The following is a 16,037-nucleotide window of genomic DNA, read 5'->3' as shown; positions in this document are numbered from 1 at the left end:
ACATAGGGTATATATGGTATTTTATACCCGTGCGAAGCTGGGCGGGTTGCTAGTAAAAAATAAATGAAAGAATTTATAAAAGTGTTAAAAAGAAATGTAAAGATTTGGCTTTAAAACACTTCATACGTAAATTTTCAGCATGGAATAAATCCCAAAATTATTAAATTGTTTTCTAAATTGTTTGAGTTTACTTTTACTTCAGCAAAATTTTCCAAAGTACTTCGGTTAGTTTACACGGATTTCAGAATTTTTTCAGTTTACTTTTCAAAATACTTCAGTTACTTGACACGGAATGGCTCTTTTACTTTTATGGGAAAGAGTAAAAATGCAACATATATTACTAGTTCAATCCGTTTTTTTTTTAATTTTTTAATACATTATTCTGACAAGTATTAAAGCGCAAAAATCTTGTATTTCAGTGAAGGCCCGTTAGCTATTTCGAAATGCTTCCAACGCTTGGTTGAGTGCGATTAACAACCGGTAAAGCCCTACGTGGCTGCTGGTAAAGAAGTTTGCTGTAGACTCTCGTAACTGCCTTCAGCAAACTTCTCAAACCTCTCAAAGTGAACAAAGAAGAAGAATTAAAGTAGTTAGTGAAAAAATTCCCTATATTATGGAGAAAATGCAAATGGCGCAACAAACGCGTTTTGAAAAAAAGTACCGCTCTTGGATCGACAAAATTGTCGAGTGTTTGAATTCCGATTTGAGTTTTGTAAATCAAAAGCTCGGATTAGTTATTTGTAAAGCAATTACAACTAAATTCTAAAGGCACCAAGTACAAGCAGAAATAGAGGAAGTCCAGGTATTTCATTTGAAGAGGGCGGGGCGAGAGAACAAAGAGACGGAAAAGTCTACTGGGGAAATAAAAAGCGCTGCTCCTATTGTCAAGAAGCAAACAAGCACAGTAAACACAAATCTTTCAGTTAAAAGAGCTATAGAGAAGTGTAGTTAATTAGACGACTTCATTCCAACCAGTTCAGACTTCATTCCAATCAATAGCTGAAAATATCTAAGGTCGAGAGCTCACCACTTTTTATAACTAAATTAGATTTTTACTTTTTTAACATTTTGGCAATTTTGCCCCTACTCGAAACACTGTGAGTTATTTTGATCTGCAGCGACGCATTTTCGATGGGTTTACTATAACAATTTTACTGATAGTAAAATGTATAGAAAAAATGTATTTAAATTGTCTCTGGAATGGCAAATATTTATCATTCCTGTGGTAATTCTTGCCAGTGAGTGTAAAAAAGAGATTTAGCTCAAAAATAATAAAATACGACTAAAATAGTGAACGACTGTGTGCGACATTGCAAGTTTTCACCCAAAGTGCGAGTGCGCAGGATATTAAGGAGGCAGCTAATTTGAGCAAACAGTTAGACAAAATACGAAAAAGAAAAGGATATTAGTGAGCTGTGCGACAGAGAAAAAGTGATATTTTTTTAGGATGTAAAAGCGCGCTCTTTTTGCAGTCGACCAGCGAATTGTTTACAGAATTACTTCACCGTTACATAGACACCAATCCAATCACTAAGTACTCTGAGTACTCTTTTATATAAAAAATGTCTTTAATCCACTTTTATTTAGTTTTTACGCTTTCATCTTTGCCCTTCAAGCTTGCCTTTCAAGTTCCCATAAACGAGTAATGAAGAATGTGGCTGCGTGTGACGATTAAATGCAATACCCTCCGCATATCTTTATGATAAATTTCATCAAGCTTTTCTCTACTTTACAACTATACTACTAATTAGATCGCAACAACAACAAACACACAGTACTAGAATGGAGTCGGTGAAAACCGTACGAATTTTCATGGTTGCTGTTGCGGGTGAGTAAAATTTAAATTCACTTTTTTTTTAGTATTGACGCCTTTCCCAAGGGTGGTATTAGCGAGAACTCATATTAAAAGCAATAGAGAATACATGAAATTTTTTTTAAAAATATATCCTTTGAAAATTAAACTCCCTCATACACAGAATAAGAGAAAACTTCGCGCCTCTCTTGACAAACTTTAACAAAATTGTTTGCATTCATTCATTTAAAAATCAATTATCAAAACGATTCACTCACGAACTGTGAATTATATAATATAATTTTTAAATCCTCATGTCTATCATAGTTTAACATTTCTCTGAAGAGTTTGATAAGACCACTTCAGCTCAGCGGCACTCATTGTTGATATTATTTACCTAACTGTTTTACGCGTATCTGGCCCCAACTACAGCGCATTGATTTTCTATTTTGTAGCTAATTTATCAGCCTTTGCGGTCGGCACTTGCATAGGTTGGACGTCACCAGTGGGACCCAAATTAAAAGCCTTGGACTCTACAGATTCGCCACTCGATCATCCCATCACCACAGTGGACGATGCATGGATTTCATCCATTTTGTTATTGGGTGCTGTAGCAGGTATGTCGACGAAATTAATTCAACAAAATCACATCATGAACTCTTAATTATTACCTACTTCTTTTCACTACCACAGCACCCTTCATTGCTGGTCCACTTGCCGATAAAATTGGTCGCAAATGGGCACTTCTTTCGAGTTCGATCTTCTTCATTCTAGGCTATGTTATTTTGATGCTCGCTAGCGAGGTTTGGATGTTGCTGGTCGGTCGTCTCGTAAAAGGCTTTGGCGCTGGTTTCGTCTTAAGTGTGCTACCTATATATAATGGTGAGATTGCAATAGATGCGGTACGTGGCGCCATCGGCACGTTGTTGAAACTTTTCGTTGTTTGTGAGTGTCACTGATCTCTTATTTATGTATCTAATTTATTTATGTAATCTATTTTCCAAACTCACTGGTACTTTGTGAGCTTACAATCAAAATGTTTCACTCTCGTTTTCCACAGCTGGCAATCTATACGCGTACGTCATCGGTCCATATGTCTCGTATATGACCTTGCAGTGGTGCTGTTTGGCTGTACCGATTGTTTTCGGTATCATCTTCTATTTCATGCCTGAGAGTCCTTATTACTATGCCGGCAAAGGTCTGAAATCAGATGCTTTAAATTCCCTGCAATTCTTGCGTGGTCAAAACCCAGATATTTTACAACATGAAATGGCTGTTATACAGGGTGGAGTGGAGGAGTTCAGAGCCAATAAGGGCTCCGTTATGGATATTCTTAAGAATAAGGGCAATCGCAGAGCTCTGATCATCACCACCGGCCTGATCATGTTCCAGCAATTATGCGGTATCAGCGCCGTACTCTTCAACAGTCAATCCATCTTCGAAAGTGCCAACATCAGTGTGGATTCAGCCATTGCCAGCATCATTGTAGGTAGCGCTCAAGTTGGTGCAGCTGCTTTGACACCTTTTTTTGTCGATCGTTTTGGTCGCAAAGTAATTTTGCTAGTTTCGGCGTTTGGAATGTTTGTCGGCTTGACAGCATTGGGTGCCTTCTTCTATGTACAACAAGTTCTTGGTGATGCAAGTAATTTAACCTGGTTGCCGGTACCTGCATTGGTGCTCTTCAATATTGTCTATAGCATCGGATTCGGTCCACTACCATGGGCGCTGTTGGGTGAAACGTTCCCAGCGAATGTTAAGTCAATCGCCTCCTCGATTGTGACATCCATATGCTCTCTTACTTCTTTCGTGGTAACACGTTGGTACCCCCCGCTGAACGGCTTGGGTTCATACTACGCATTTTGGTTGTTTGCCATTTTCTGCGTTGCAGCCTTCTTCTTCACCATCTTTGTGGTGATGGAAACCAAGGGGCTGAGTCTTCAGGAAATTCAAGACAGACTAAATGGAAAGAAACCAAACTAAGTTACTAAGCTAAAATTATCTTGGTGTCGAGACATCCACATCCGTGTGCTGTAAGATAGTCCATTGTGGGGGCGTTGATCAATGAGTTGGAGCCCTGAATGAAATCGCTTCAAAAGTATTTTTGTCGCATATCTAATGTAATCTTTAAAGTATTTCTAGTCTGTAAGCAATTTTAGTTAAATTTATTGAATAAATTTAAAGCTGAATATTTATAAAGGAATAAAATTAAAACGATATTATTTTAAACAATTAATACGAGGGTGAGACCTCTAATTTTTAATGCCTAATCTAAGTTTGATGTATAATTGAATATATAAGTGAACATAATAACAATAATAACAATAACAATAAATACGAAAAAATTTACATTTTTATTGAAGCTATTGGAAATGAGATAATACAAAAAGTGGAGAAAGGAATTTTAAGAAATTCTACGAGATTTGGCTATCAAAGGACGATAGTGACGCTATAAATACTCTAATTTGATTTCCTTCATCCTGCAGCCTTCCTTCTTGCGAATCTTCCAAAGTTCGAAGCCTCTGCAAGTCCTCTTATTCTAGTTTCTTCCGCGCGCATACCACCTTTGCTTTCGTTGGTTAAACGGACTAAAATCTCATACCTTAAAATACAAATTTCTTCTTAAGAAACAGACAAATCAAACGGTCCGCCGAATACCTGCATGCTTTAATAGGATAGAAGAAGGTCTTGTCATAGTTCGGGTATTTCTAGGCACGCGCACTTACCTATGTCCAAAGATATTTTATTAACGATTGCTGGCATAAGTAATCGAAATAGATATAGACATTTGTATCCAAAATGCTCAGAATTATGAGATGAGTTGAGAATCATGAAAGACCCTTTTATTGTTGTTCCTTCATAGAACATTTCTTTGAGCCCAACTTACTCAATAAATTTTAGTATTCGTCCTATTAATAAATAAATAAATTCAGCTTTACTTTCTCTTCTGGTAAAATATGTTCATCCAGGTGTTTATACCTCTAAGGCATGAGTGCTAGGCGCGTTTTCATCCTCCTCCCTACAGAAGCTGCTACTATACTCAAACACTTCCCGAATAGTAAGAGAGTTTCTGTAATCCAGAGTGCATTCAAAGAAGTTTGACGGATATTTTCTTTACAGACGGGTCCAAGAATGAAATAGGTTCTGGAGTCGGATGGTACTTTAACGATAGTAAAAAGTATCATTACGCTATGGGAATAATGGCAACTGGTATCCAAATGGAAATTTTTGGCATTCTGAAAGCAACAGAGTAGATAATTCAGAGAACATGGAGCGGGAAAGCCGGAGATTGGAGCCTGTCGGGTGACAGTCGGGCTGCACTAAAGGCTCTGGAGGACCCAAAGCAAACGTCAAAGCCGGTTCAAGAATATAAGGAGAAGCTTAATTCTGTAGCAAGACTGACCGCGTTGTACTTATATGGGTTCCAGGACACTGCAGTGTTGAAGGGAATGAAATTGACGTGGAATTGCCGAACTGGGGATCACCGGTTGCCCATCATGAATTGGATCAGCGATTATGTAGGCAATCTATATAAGGTGCAATGGTCCAGTCTTGAACACTGCGGAACTGCGAAGGGTTTTGTGACAAGCTCGACCACAAATTGTCGAACTTTCTTCTAAAACTTGAAAGAAAAGACGTTCGGTTGATGGTCAGTATTATTACAGCACACAATCCGTCGGTTGATCGGGCATATGACCACCATTGGATTCATTGAGAACCCAATTTGCTTGTCTTCCTTACAGGACGTGAATACCGCTGAGCATTTTCTCTGTGAGTGTCTTGCATTTGCTAGAGCAAGCAACTTAAGCGACAAAACTTCCATTGTAGCGGGAGCAGGCTACAGTGGTCGTAATGCTACTGCCAAACACACACATAACGCTCTTCATCGCGGAGGTAACGTTGTCCACGAAGACTCGGACCACGAAAGCGTCGGGAGCACAAACACAGCCGAGGAAGAGGATCTTCTGCGTTCTCCGGCAGGGTCCAAGATAGCAAGAACAGGCCAAGGATCAAGCCCAATAAGGAGAAGCTGAAGGCCAAAGCTCGATACAAGGCCGCGGTCAAAGTTTGTAACCGATTTGGCAACAAGTCCGACCTAACAAAGCAAGCGGAGGAACGGTTGGCTTGAGCCAGAGAGGAGATCAAAAATGGCCGGGCCTTCTACGCAGCAAAACCAATGTTCGCAGCCTCCAGTCCGAAGTATGCGAACAAAATAGAAGAAGAACTAGCCATCAAGAGGCAGCGTTCTGCAGATAGCGAGGCCTCAGTGCCATCTATAAAGCAGAAGCACAGGCACAAGATGGCTAAACCGAAAAACGGAGTCGAAAGCAGCGGCAGAAAGAGGCACCTCATAGTGGCACTCACTGACCGTAGTGACCAGCTGGGGCGAATGTCGCAGGAACGGTGAAAGGCAGTGGAAATTAAGCTACTGGAAACCGTGTTTACGAAAATGGACGCAGAGCCGCTCACATGGCTAAAGGAAGCAGTAAAAACGCTTCAAGGGGTGTGGGAGAGGGCATCACTAGAAATTGTTGATCGCAGCTGCATTCCTTCAATACCGAAGGCAAAGGTTTTCATTCCGCGAGTGATAAAACCGGAAAATGCACTGCGACTACTACAAAGACAGAGTACAGACGTACCGACAGACGACTGCAAAGTGTTGATCGTGGCAAAACCAGCAACTGCTGATGGAGGCCAAGACTACATTATCCAAATCAACAAGCCGGCAGAGGACCTGCTTTACGCGCTATTCGGGAGGATGGCTTGGGGCAGATGACCATCACAGCGCGCTCACTGCGGGTGGGGGGGTGGAAAGGGATCTCGGTTTAGAAGAGATCCTGGCAGCCTCCCTCAATATACAGGAATTGGAGAAGGGTGAGCTGGAGGAAGTGTTCAACCTCGAGAAGGTACTGAGGCCAGATGCTGAAGGTCCTTCAGATAAACCTCCACAAAAGTAAGAACGCCTCAGCTGAGCTCCTTCTCAACATAGAGGGAGTCGACCACGATGTGGCTCTAGTCCAGGAACCATGGATAGCAGCGCGTAACATAGCCTCCGGTCTAAAGTCACATAACCTACATCCCGATTGGAAAAAATAAGGTAAGAACAGCGATATTAGTTTAAAAAAGTATATGTTCTTATATTGATCATAATTTCTCTTCAGACGATCTAACAGTGGTGGCGGTGTAGGGCTGCAAGGATGAGATGTTACTCTTTGCTCTATGCTCCATGATGAAGATGGAACTTCGGAAGCTGGTAGAAACAGCTGCCAGAAAGAAGCACGCTCTGGTGGTAGGAATGGACGCAAACGCACCTCACACAGTCTGGGGTAGTGCAGACATAAACGACCGAGGTGAGTCACTATTTTACTATAGAGGTGAGGAACCAACTTATGTTGGACCAACCTCGAAGAATGTACTTGATTAAACACTTTACACAAGCAAGCATTTTATGGTACAGGAATGGGAAGTGGTGAGGGCCTACTCATTATCTGATCACAGATACATAAGCTTTCAGGTTATATTCCGCTCAAAACTCAAAAATATATCCTTTAGAAACCCTGAACTGGGACTTGTATAGGGATACACTAACAAAAACACCAATGATACCCCGGAGATACAGGTCACACGTCGCGCTTGAGAAAGGGGTTGAATTGTTTGCAACTACTCTCGTCAAAGACGATTCAAAAGATCCTGCTCCCCACCACGTAATAAACGCAAGGTGAAGCCTCCTTGGTGGAACAAGGAATTAGGAGCACAAAGGCGTAGGGTACATAAATTCTGTAGGTTAGCCAAAGTTCTATAGGTATGCCAAAGGAGTATAAGGATCTACTAAAAGTATACAAGAAAGAGATGCGTAAAGCCAAGAGAGAATCTTGGAAAGACTTCTGTAGCAGTATGGAAGACACTAACGAAGTGGCTAGACTTAGGAAACTGTTATCCAAGACTATTGAAAAATTTAAGCGTATGTGCCCAATCCCGCCAAAAGGTGGGTTAAGTATTTTTACTTGTATAAGTCTAAAAGAACGGGCTTCAAATTCGTTAATTTTAACCAAAAATTAGACATAATTTAGAATTTAGATTTATTTTCATTAACTGAAATAACTGTAACTGGAGTAGAAATCCAAAAAATTTCTTTAACAGGAAGATTTTCTTTTTTTGCATTGTCCAACTGAACCAAGAAAAAGAAAAACATTTTCAAAATTCCCTATTTTTTATTCTAATAGGGCTATGAATAAGTTCGTGCGGTTTTTTTTCGAAATTTGAAACTTTATTGACGTAAAATGGTTACAAATTTAATATTCAAAATATTGTCCATCGCTTACTACTACTTTTTCCCATCTTTCTGGCAATTCACGGATTCCCTTTGTGAAAAATTCGGTCGGTTTTGCCGCAATCCACGAATCGATCCATGTTTTGACTTCATCGTAATTACGGAAGTGCTGGTCAGCCAGGACATGTTGCATCGATCGGAAGAGATAGTAATCGGATGGCGCAAGGTCTGGACTATACGGCGGGTGGGGTAGGACATCCCATTTGAGCGTTTCTAAGTATGTTTTGACCACTTGTGCAACATGTGGCCGAGCATTGTCATGTTGCAAAATAACTTTGTCGTGTCTATCGGCGTATTGCGGCCGTTTTTCTCGCAGTGCTCGGCTCAAACGCATCAATTGTCGTCGGTAGACATCCCCCGTAATCGTTTCATTCGGTTTCAGTAGCTCATAATACACAACACCCAGCTGGTCCCACCAGATACACAGCATAACCTTCAGGCCATGAATATTCTGCGCCGACGTCGATGTTGAAGCATGGCCAGGGTATCCATACGTTGCCCGACGTTTTGGATTGTCGTAATGGACCCACTTTTCATCGCCAGTCACAATTCGATGCAAAAAACCCTTTCTTTTGTGCCGTTGAAGCAGTTGTTCGCATGCCATAAAACGGCGTTCAACGTCTCTTGGCTTCAATTCATACGGCACCCAATGGCCTACCTTTCGGATCATTCCCATGGCTTTTAAACGTTTGGAAATGGTTGATTGATCAACTCCCAAAGTTTTTGCAACCTCTTCTTGCGTTTGAGCCGGATCTTGATCGAGCAATTCCTCCAATTCGGTATCCATGAACTTTGGCGGCGCACCCTCGCGTTCTTCGTCTTCCAAGCCAAAATCACCACTTTTAAAGCGTGCAAACCACTTCTGGCACGTTCGCTCAGATAGAGCATGCTCACCATAAACTTCCACCAAGATACGATGACTTTCGGCTGCTTTTTTCTTCATATTAAAATAATGAAGAAGAATTCCCCGCAAAAACACATTATTTGGCACGAAATTCGACATTTTCAAGTGTGGTAAAAATATTGTTGTTTACGCTTCAAATAAAAAACTTATACTGACGTTTGTGCCTTACGACAGTAGCTCTCCAATGAATGTTTGGAAATGTGGATCGATGGAATAATAATCAAGTTACGCCATCTGTTGTAAAACCGCACGAACTTATTCCTAGTCCTATTACAAGTACTTTTCCCCTTTTAGCTAAGTTCTTATTCAAAATAACCACAACAGGGGGAAATTCGCTCGTTTTGGCATCACTGTACCCAGCTGCATTCTGAGAGCACATTTTATCATAACTCGCGGAAGCGAACTTGACGTACCTACATTTTATTGCGAAGTCGACAACTAACTTTTAATAATACTTATGCACTCTTGAAGATTATTTATAAGGAGATCGATTTAAAACTATTTTAAGTGCACGAAAGCGTCGCACAGTGTAGCGATTACATAGAAGCTGTTGACAGAAATAGTAAAGATGTTGCGATCTCGCTGAAACTTAGCAATTGAGTAGATTTCAATAGCGAAAGGCGAAACATGAAATATAGTTAAGATGGATTAATCTCCACGCCCTCTACACTTGTGGGCGGAAAAAATAAATGTCGTCCGATTTTGATAAAATTCGACAGACATATTCAGTTTAACTAAGGACACACAAATTTGAAAAATGAGCGAAATCGGTCAACAGCAACGACTAGCAAGCACGTACAAAGCCTATACAAACGCCGAAAATTACACGATTTTGGCGAAATTCAGTTTATTTTATGTGGAAAAGAATGTATCTGAGGAACAATAAAGACTTGCATGACTATTCAGTGTTAACACTATTTATTATCAGAATTTCTTTGTTAAAACATAAGCAACAGTTCCCACCTACCATTGCCTATTAAATATCTGAAATGGCATAAAAAAAAATATTCCCAAATACTCCGAGCAAAAAAATTTATTTTGTCCAATTTTTTCCCCAACAAAAAAATCAATTTTTTCCAATTTTTATCCGAGAAAAAAATTAAATTTTTCCTATGGCCAATTAAATGTCTGAAATGGCAGAAAAAAATTTTTTCCAAAAAATTTTGACTAAATAATTTAATTTCTTTCCAATTTTTTCCGAGCAAAAAATTTAATGTTTTTCCAGTGTTCTTGGTTTTTTTTTGAACAAACAAATTTATTTTTTTTCAATTTTTTTTCCAGCAAAAAAAGGATTTTTTTCCAATTTTTATCCGAAAAAAAAAATTTAATTTTTCCTATTTCCAATTAAATGTCTGAAATGGCAGATAAAAAAAACTATTAACAAAAATGTTGACAAAAAAAATCAATTTTTTTCCAATTTTTTCCGAGCAAAAAATTTAATATTTTTCCAGTTTTTTTCGAGCAAAAAAATTTATTTTTCTTCAATTTTTTTCCCAGCAAAAAAAGTAATTTTTTCCCAATTTTTATCCGAGAAAAAAATTTAGTTTTTCCAATTGCAAATTAAATGTCTGAAATGGCAGAAAAAAATAAATTCCCAAAAATTTTCTCAAAAAACTTTAATTTTTTTCCGAGAAAAAAAATTTTTTTTTCAATTTTTTTCCGAGCCAAAAATTTTATTTTTTCCCCCTTTTGATCGGGAAAAAATTGAATTTTTTTCCAATTTTTCCGAGAGAAAAAATTGTATTTTGCCAATTTTTTCCGATACATTTTTTTAAATTCTTTCTAAACCATTTTTTTTTTTTAACTGTTTTAAGTATTTTTCAAATATTTAATTAATTTAATTTTTCCCAAAAAAAAAATTATTTAACCCATATTTTATCATAAAAAATTAATGAAAGAATTTATAAAAGTGTTAAAAAGAACTGTGAAGATTTGTCTTTAAAACACTTCATACCTAAATTTTCAGCATGGAATAAATCTCAAAATAATTAAATTGTTTTCAAAGTTGTTTCAGTTTACTTTTACTTCAGCAAAATTTTCGAAAATACTTGAGTTACTTTACACAGATTTCAGAATTTTTTCAGTTTACTTTTCAAAATACTTGAGTTACTTGACACGGAATGGCTTTTTTGCTTTTATGGAAAAGAGTAAAAATGCAACAGATATTCCTAATTCAATTTTTTTAATTTTTAGATACATTATTCTGACAAGTATTAAGGCGCAAAAATCTTGTATTTCAGTGAAAGCCCGCAAGCTACTTCGCAATGCCTGCAACGCTTGGTTGAATGCGATTAACAACCGGCAAAGCCCTACGTGGCTGTTGGTAAAGAAGTTTGCTGAAGACTCTCGTAACTGCCTTCAGCAAACTTCTCAAACCTCTCAATGTGAACAAAGAAGAAGAATTAAAGTTGTTAGTGGTAAAATTCAGTACATTGTGTAGCAAATGCAAATGGCGCAACAAACGCGTTTTGAAAAAAAGTATCGCTCTTGGATCAACACAATTGTCTAGTGTTTGAATTATGATTTGAGTTTTGTAAATCAAAAGCTCAGTGTAGTTATTTTTAAAGCGATTACAAATAAATTTCTACAAAAACCAAGTGCAAGCAAAAGTAAGAGACCCCAGGTATTTCATATGAAGAGGACGGGGCGAGAGAATAAACAGACGGAATAGTCTATTGTCAAGAAGCAAATAAGCACAAATGTTTCAGTTAAACGAACTCTATAGAAGTGTAGTTAGTTACACGATTTCATTTCACCCAGTTCAGTTTGTTTAAACAATTATCAATAGCTGAAAATGTCTAAGGTCGAGAGCTCACCATTTTTTATAACTAAATTAGATTTTTACTTTTTTTTAACATTTCATTTAGGCAATTTTGCCCCTACTCGAAACACTGTGAGTTATTTTGATCTGCAGCGACGCATTTTCGATGGGTTTACTATAACAATTTTACTGATAGTAAAATTTATTGAAAAAATTTATTTCAACAGTCTCCGAAATGACAAATATTTATCATTCCTTTGGTAATTCTTGCCAGTGAGTGTAAAAACAACATTTAGCTCAAAAATAATAAAATTCGACTGAAATAGTGAACGACTCTGTGCGATATTGCATGTTTTCACCCAAAGTGCGAGTGCGCAGTATATTAAGGAGGCAGCTAATTTGAGTAAACAGACAAAATACGAAAGAGAAAAGGATATTATTGAGCTGTGTGAAAGAAAAAAAGTGATATTTTGTTAAGTGGTTAGGGGTAGACAGAGACCCGAAAAAAATAATGATTTCAATGATTTTTTTTTTGCTAGTCAGTTGCTTTATTTTACAAAAATAAAAACATAATGCATCATGTTTCGACTTGACTTTAGCAAAATTAAAAAAAAAAAAAAATTATAATAATTGTAAAAGTTATCGCCGTTTGTGTGGAGTCAGTTTCTTCAGAAGTCCCTCGCTGTGGTCATGACAAGTCAATCGGACAACAGAAATTTACTTTATAAATAGATTTGTGCCTGATCGAAGCTTTTTTTCAAAATTAACAATATGAGGGCCTTAGGAAATACTTTTCAGTTTTTCGAGAAAAACCCGACAATTAAGTGCTTGACAAAAATCGAAATTAAAAAAAAAGCTTTTGGATCACGCTCGAGTTTTTATGTTTTTCAAAAGCAGTGTAAATTTTCTTGAAATCTACCAAGCGGTTTTTAAGTTACAGTGATCACCAGTTCAAAAAACATAGTTTTGAGAAAAACGCATTTAAAGCTTTGCTATCTGCTCCGGAGCGCCCGAGCGCCCTTTGTTAATGTTAAATAACTTGAAAAGTATTTGTCGGATTCACTTCAAGTTTTCACACAATATTTTTAAGATATTATACCTTAAGAAAATGGAAATGTACCATTTTTACAGTCGACCAGCGAATTGTTTACAGATTTATTCCACCGTCACATAGACACCAATCCAATCGCTAAGTACTCCGAGTACTCTTTTATATAAAAAAAATGTCTTTAATCCACTTACATATATTTCGTTTTTGCGCTTTCATCTTTGCCTTTCCAGTTCCCATAAACGAGTAATGAAGAATGTGGCTACGTGTGACGCTTAAATGCGATACCTTACGCACATCTCTATGATTTCGTCAAGCTTTTCTCAACTTTACAGCTATGCCATTAATTACTTCGCAACAACAAAAAACACACAGTACTAAAATGGAGTCAGTGAAAACCGTACGAATTTTCATGGTTGCTGTTGTGGGTGAGTAAAATTAAATTAATCTTTTTTTTTAATATTGGCGCCTTTCCCAAAAGTGGTCTTAGCAAAAATTCATATTAAAAGCAATAGAGAATACATGAAAAGTTTTCAAAAATATATATTTTCAAAATTAAACTCCGTCATACACATAACAAGAGAAAACTTCGCGCCTCTCTTGACAAACTTTAACAAAATTGTTTGCATTCATTCATTTAAAAATCATTTATCACAACGATTCACTCACGAACTGAAAATTATATAATATAATTTTTAAATCCTCATGTCTATCATAACTTAATATTTCTCTGAAGAGTTTGATAAGACCACTTCAGTTCAGCTGCACCCATTGTTGATATTATTTACCTAACTGTTTTACGGGTACCTGGCCCCAACTACAAGGCAATGATTTTCAATTTTGTAGCTAATTTATCAGCCTTTGCGGCGGGCACTGGCCTCGGTTGGACGTCACCAGTGGGACCCAAATTAAAAGCTTTGGACTCTACAGATTCGCCACTCGATCATCCCATCACCACAGTGGACGATGCTTGGATTTCAGCCATTTTGTTATTGGGTGCTTTAGCAGGTATGTAAACAAAATAATTCACATCATAAACTCTTAATTATTACCTACTTCTTTTCACTACCACAGCACCCTTCATTGCTGGTCCACTTGCCGATAAAATTGGTCGCAAATGGGCACTTCTTTCTAGTTCGATCTTCTTCATTATCGGCTATATTCTATTGATGCTCGCTAGCGAAGTGTGGATGTTGCTGGTCGGTCGTCTCGTAACGGGCTGTGGCTGTGGTTTTGTCATGACTGTGCTACCTATGTATAATGGTGAGATTGCAATAGATGCGGTACGTGGCGCCATCGGCTCCTTCTTGAATCTTTTCGTGGTTTGTGAGTATCACTGATCTCTTATTTATTTATCTAATTCTTTCCAAACTCACTGCTACTTTGTGAGCTTACATTCAAAATGTTTCACTCTCGTTTTCCACAGCTGGCAATCTATACGCGTACGTCATCGGTCCATATGTCTCGTATATAACTTTGCAGTGGTGCTGTTTGGCTGTACCGATTGCTTTCGGTATCATCTTCTATTTCATGCCTGAGAGTCCTTATTACTATGCCGGCAAAGGCCAGAAAGCGGATGCTTTAAATTCCCTGCAATTCTTGCGTGGTCAAAGCCCTGATATTTTACAACATGAAATGGCTATTATACAGAGTGGAGTGGAGGAGTTCAGAGCCAATAAGGGTTCCGTTATGGATATTCTTAAGAGTAAGGGCAATCGCAAAGCTCTGATCATCACCACCGGTCTAATCATGTTCCAGCAATTATGCGGTATCAGCGCCGTACTCTTCAACAGTCAATCCATCTTCGAAAGTGCCAACATCAGTGTGGATTCAGCCATTGCCAGCATCATTGTGGGTAGCGCGCAAGTTGGTTCATCCGCTTTGACACCTTTTTTTGTCGATCGTTTTGGTCGCAAAGTAATTTTGCTAATTTCGGCATTTGGAATGTTTGTCAGCTTGACAGGATTGGGCGTCTTTTTCTTTGTACAACAAGTTGTGGGTGATGCAAGTAATTTAACCTGGTTGCCGGTACCTGCATTGGTGCTCTTCAATTTAGTCTACAGCATCGGATTCGGTGCAATGCCATGGACGGTGTTGAGTGAAATGTTTCCAGCGAATTTGAAGTCGATCGCCTCCTCGATTGTGGCATCCGCGTGCGCTGTTGTTGCTTTCGTGGTAACACGTTGGTATCCAGCGCTAAACGCTTTGGGTTCATACTACGCATTTGGGTTGTTTGCCATTTTCTGCGTTGCAGCCTTCTTCTTCACCATCTTTGTGGTGATAGAGACCAAGGGACTGAGTCTGCAGGAAATTCAAGACAGACTAAATGGAAAGAAACCAAAATGAGTTACTAAGGGGATATTATCTTGGGGCGAGACATTGACATCCGTGTGCTGTAAGATAGTCCATTGTGGGGGCGTTAATCAGTGAGTTGGAGGCCTGAATGAAATCGCTTCAAAAGTATTTTTGTCGCATATCTAATGTAGTATTTAAAATATGTATAGTCCGTAAACAATTTTAGTTACATTTTTTTAGTAAATTTGAAGATGAACATTTATAAGGGAATAAAATGAAAACGATATTATGTTAGACAGGTAATACTTGGGAGAAATCCCTAGTTGTTAGGGCCTAATCTAAGTTTCATGTATAATTTGCAATATAAGTAAACATAATAACAATAATAACTATAACAATAAGCACGAATTAATTTAGACTAAGCTATTAGAAGTGAGATAATACAAAAAAGTGGGGTAAAACTGAGAAAATTCTAAGAGATGTGGCTATTAAAGGGCGACATTGGCGCTATAAATATTCTAATTGGAGTTTGTGCATCTCTCCTCCGTACGAATCATCCAGTTCTCGAAGCAGTCCGGCAAGTCTTCTTATTCCAGCTTCAACCGTGCGCGTGCCGCCTTTGCTTTCATTGGTTAAACGAACTGAAATATTGTACTTTTAAACTCAGTTTTCTTCTTAGGAAACAGATAGAAGTCGTATGGTTCAGGATCCATTAAATAACAGGAATACTGAGTAATAAGCTAGATGCCTCTGGACAGAAAATGCAGAATTTTTTGTTGCGGCTGAGGGGGCTTAAAATGCCTTATCAAAGTTGCCGTCATAGCAAATAGTATAGACTAAAAAACTCCCTCTCGTTTGGAATCGTCGCTCACCCCAGAACTGCTTTTGCGTTACTTCAAAGTGGCGTTT

The 16,037-nt window shown here is 38.1% G+C and overlaps 2 protein-coding genes across 6 annotated transcripts; both read left to right on the top strand.

Moving 5' to 3' along the window:
* Positions 1 to 981: 981 nt before the first annotated feature.
* LOC128855776 (facilitated trehalose transporter Tret1-like) lies at positions 982 to 4,106 on the top strand. Of its 3 annotated transcripts, none has more exons than XM_054090950.1 (5): positions 982 to 1,534; positions 1,588 to 1,828; positions 2,248 to 2,409; positions 2,486 to 2,674; positions 2,853 to 4,106. In XM_054090950.1, the coding sequence occupies exons 2-5, from the start codon at positions 1,783 to 1,785 to the stop codon at positions 3,770 to 3,772; spliced, it is 1,317 nt and encodes a 438-aa protein (XP_053946925.1). In that variant the 5' UTR covers positions 982 to 1,534; positions 1,588 to 1,782; the 3' UTR covers positions 3,773 to 4,106. The 3 variants fall into 3 exon arrangements, with proteins under 3 accessions (XP_053946925.1, XP_053946923.1, XP_053946924.1); XM_054090948.1 differs by having other exon boundaries at positions 2,486 to 2,737; XM_054090949.1 differs by having other exon boundaries at positions 982 to 1,828; positions 2,486 to 2,737.
* Positions 4,107 to 11,785: 7,679 nt separating this feature from the next.
* Positions 11,786 to 15,790, top strand: LOC128855775 (facilitated trehalose transporter Tret1-like). 3 transcript variants are annotated; one of them, XM_054090947.1, is made up of 5 exons: positions 11,786 to 11,827; positions 13,067 to 13,261; positions 13,680 to 13,841; positions 13,908 to 14,159; positions 14,260 to 15,790. In XM_054090947.1, exons 2-5 carry the CDS (start codon positions 13,171 to 13,173, stop codon positions 15,177 to 15,179), a joined length of 1,425 nt encoding a protein of 474 aa, XP_053946922.1. In that variant the 5' UTR covers positions 11,786 to 11,827; positions 13,067 to 13,170; the 3' UTR covers positions 15,180 to 15,790. The 3 variants fall into 3 exon arrangements, with proteins under 3 accessions (XP_053946922.1, XP_053946921.1, XP_053946920.1); XM_054090946.1 differs by lacking the exon at positions 11,786 to 11,827 and adding an exon at positions 11,931 to 12,058; XM_054090945.1 differs by lacking the exon at positions 11,786 to 11,827 and adding an exon at positions 12,066 to 12,188.
* Positions 15,791 to 16,037: the final 247 nt, after the last annotated feature.

Source organism: Anastrepha ludens, chromosome 2 (assembly GCF_028408465.1).
Source record: "Anastrepha ludens isolate Willacy chromosome 2, idAnaLude1.1, whole genome shotgun sequence".
NCBI lineage: Eukaryota > Metazoa > Arthropoda > Insecta > Diptera > Tephritidae > Anastrepha > Anastrepha ludens.
This window is presented reverse-complemented; position numbering and strand designations above follow the sequence as displayed.

Coding starts and splice junctions, on each gene's coding strand:
- LOC128855776 (XM_054090948.1), top strand. CDS start 1,783: ATGGAGTCGGTGAAAACCGTACGAATTTTCATGGTTGCTGTTGCGG. Junction 2,410..2,485: donor GTTATTGGGTGCTGTAGCAG/GTATGTCGACGA, acceptor TCACTACCACAG/CACCCTTCATTGCTGGTCCA. Junction 2,738..2,852: donor GTTGAAACTTTTCGTTGTTT/GTGAGTGTCACT, acceptor CGTTTTCCACAG/CTGGCAATCTATACGCGTAC.
- LOC128855775 (XM_054090947.1), top strand. CDS start 13,171: ATGCCATTAATTACTTCGCAACAACAAAAAACACACAGTACTAAAATG. Junction 13,842..13,907: donor GTTATTGGGTGCTTTAGCAG/GTATGTAAACAA, acceptor TCACTACCACAG/CACCCTTCATTGCTGGTCCA. Junction 14,160..14,259: donor CTTGAATCTTTTCGTGGTTT/GTGAGTATCACT, acceptor CGTTTTCCACAG/CTGGCAATCTATACGCGTAC.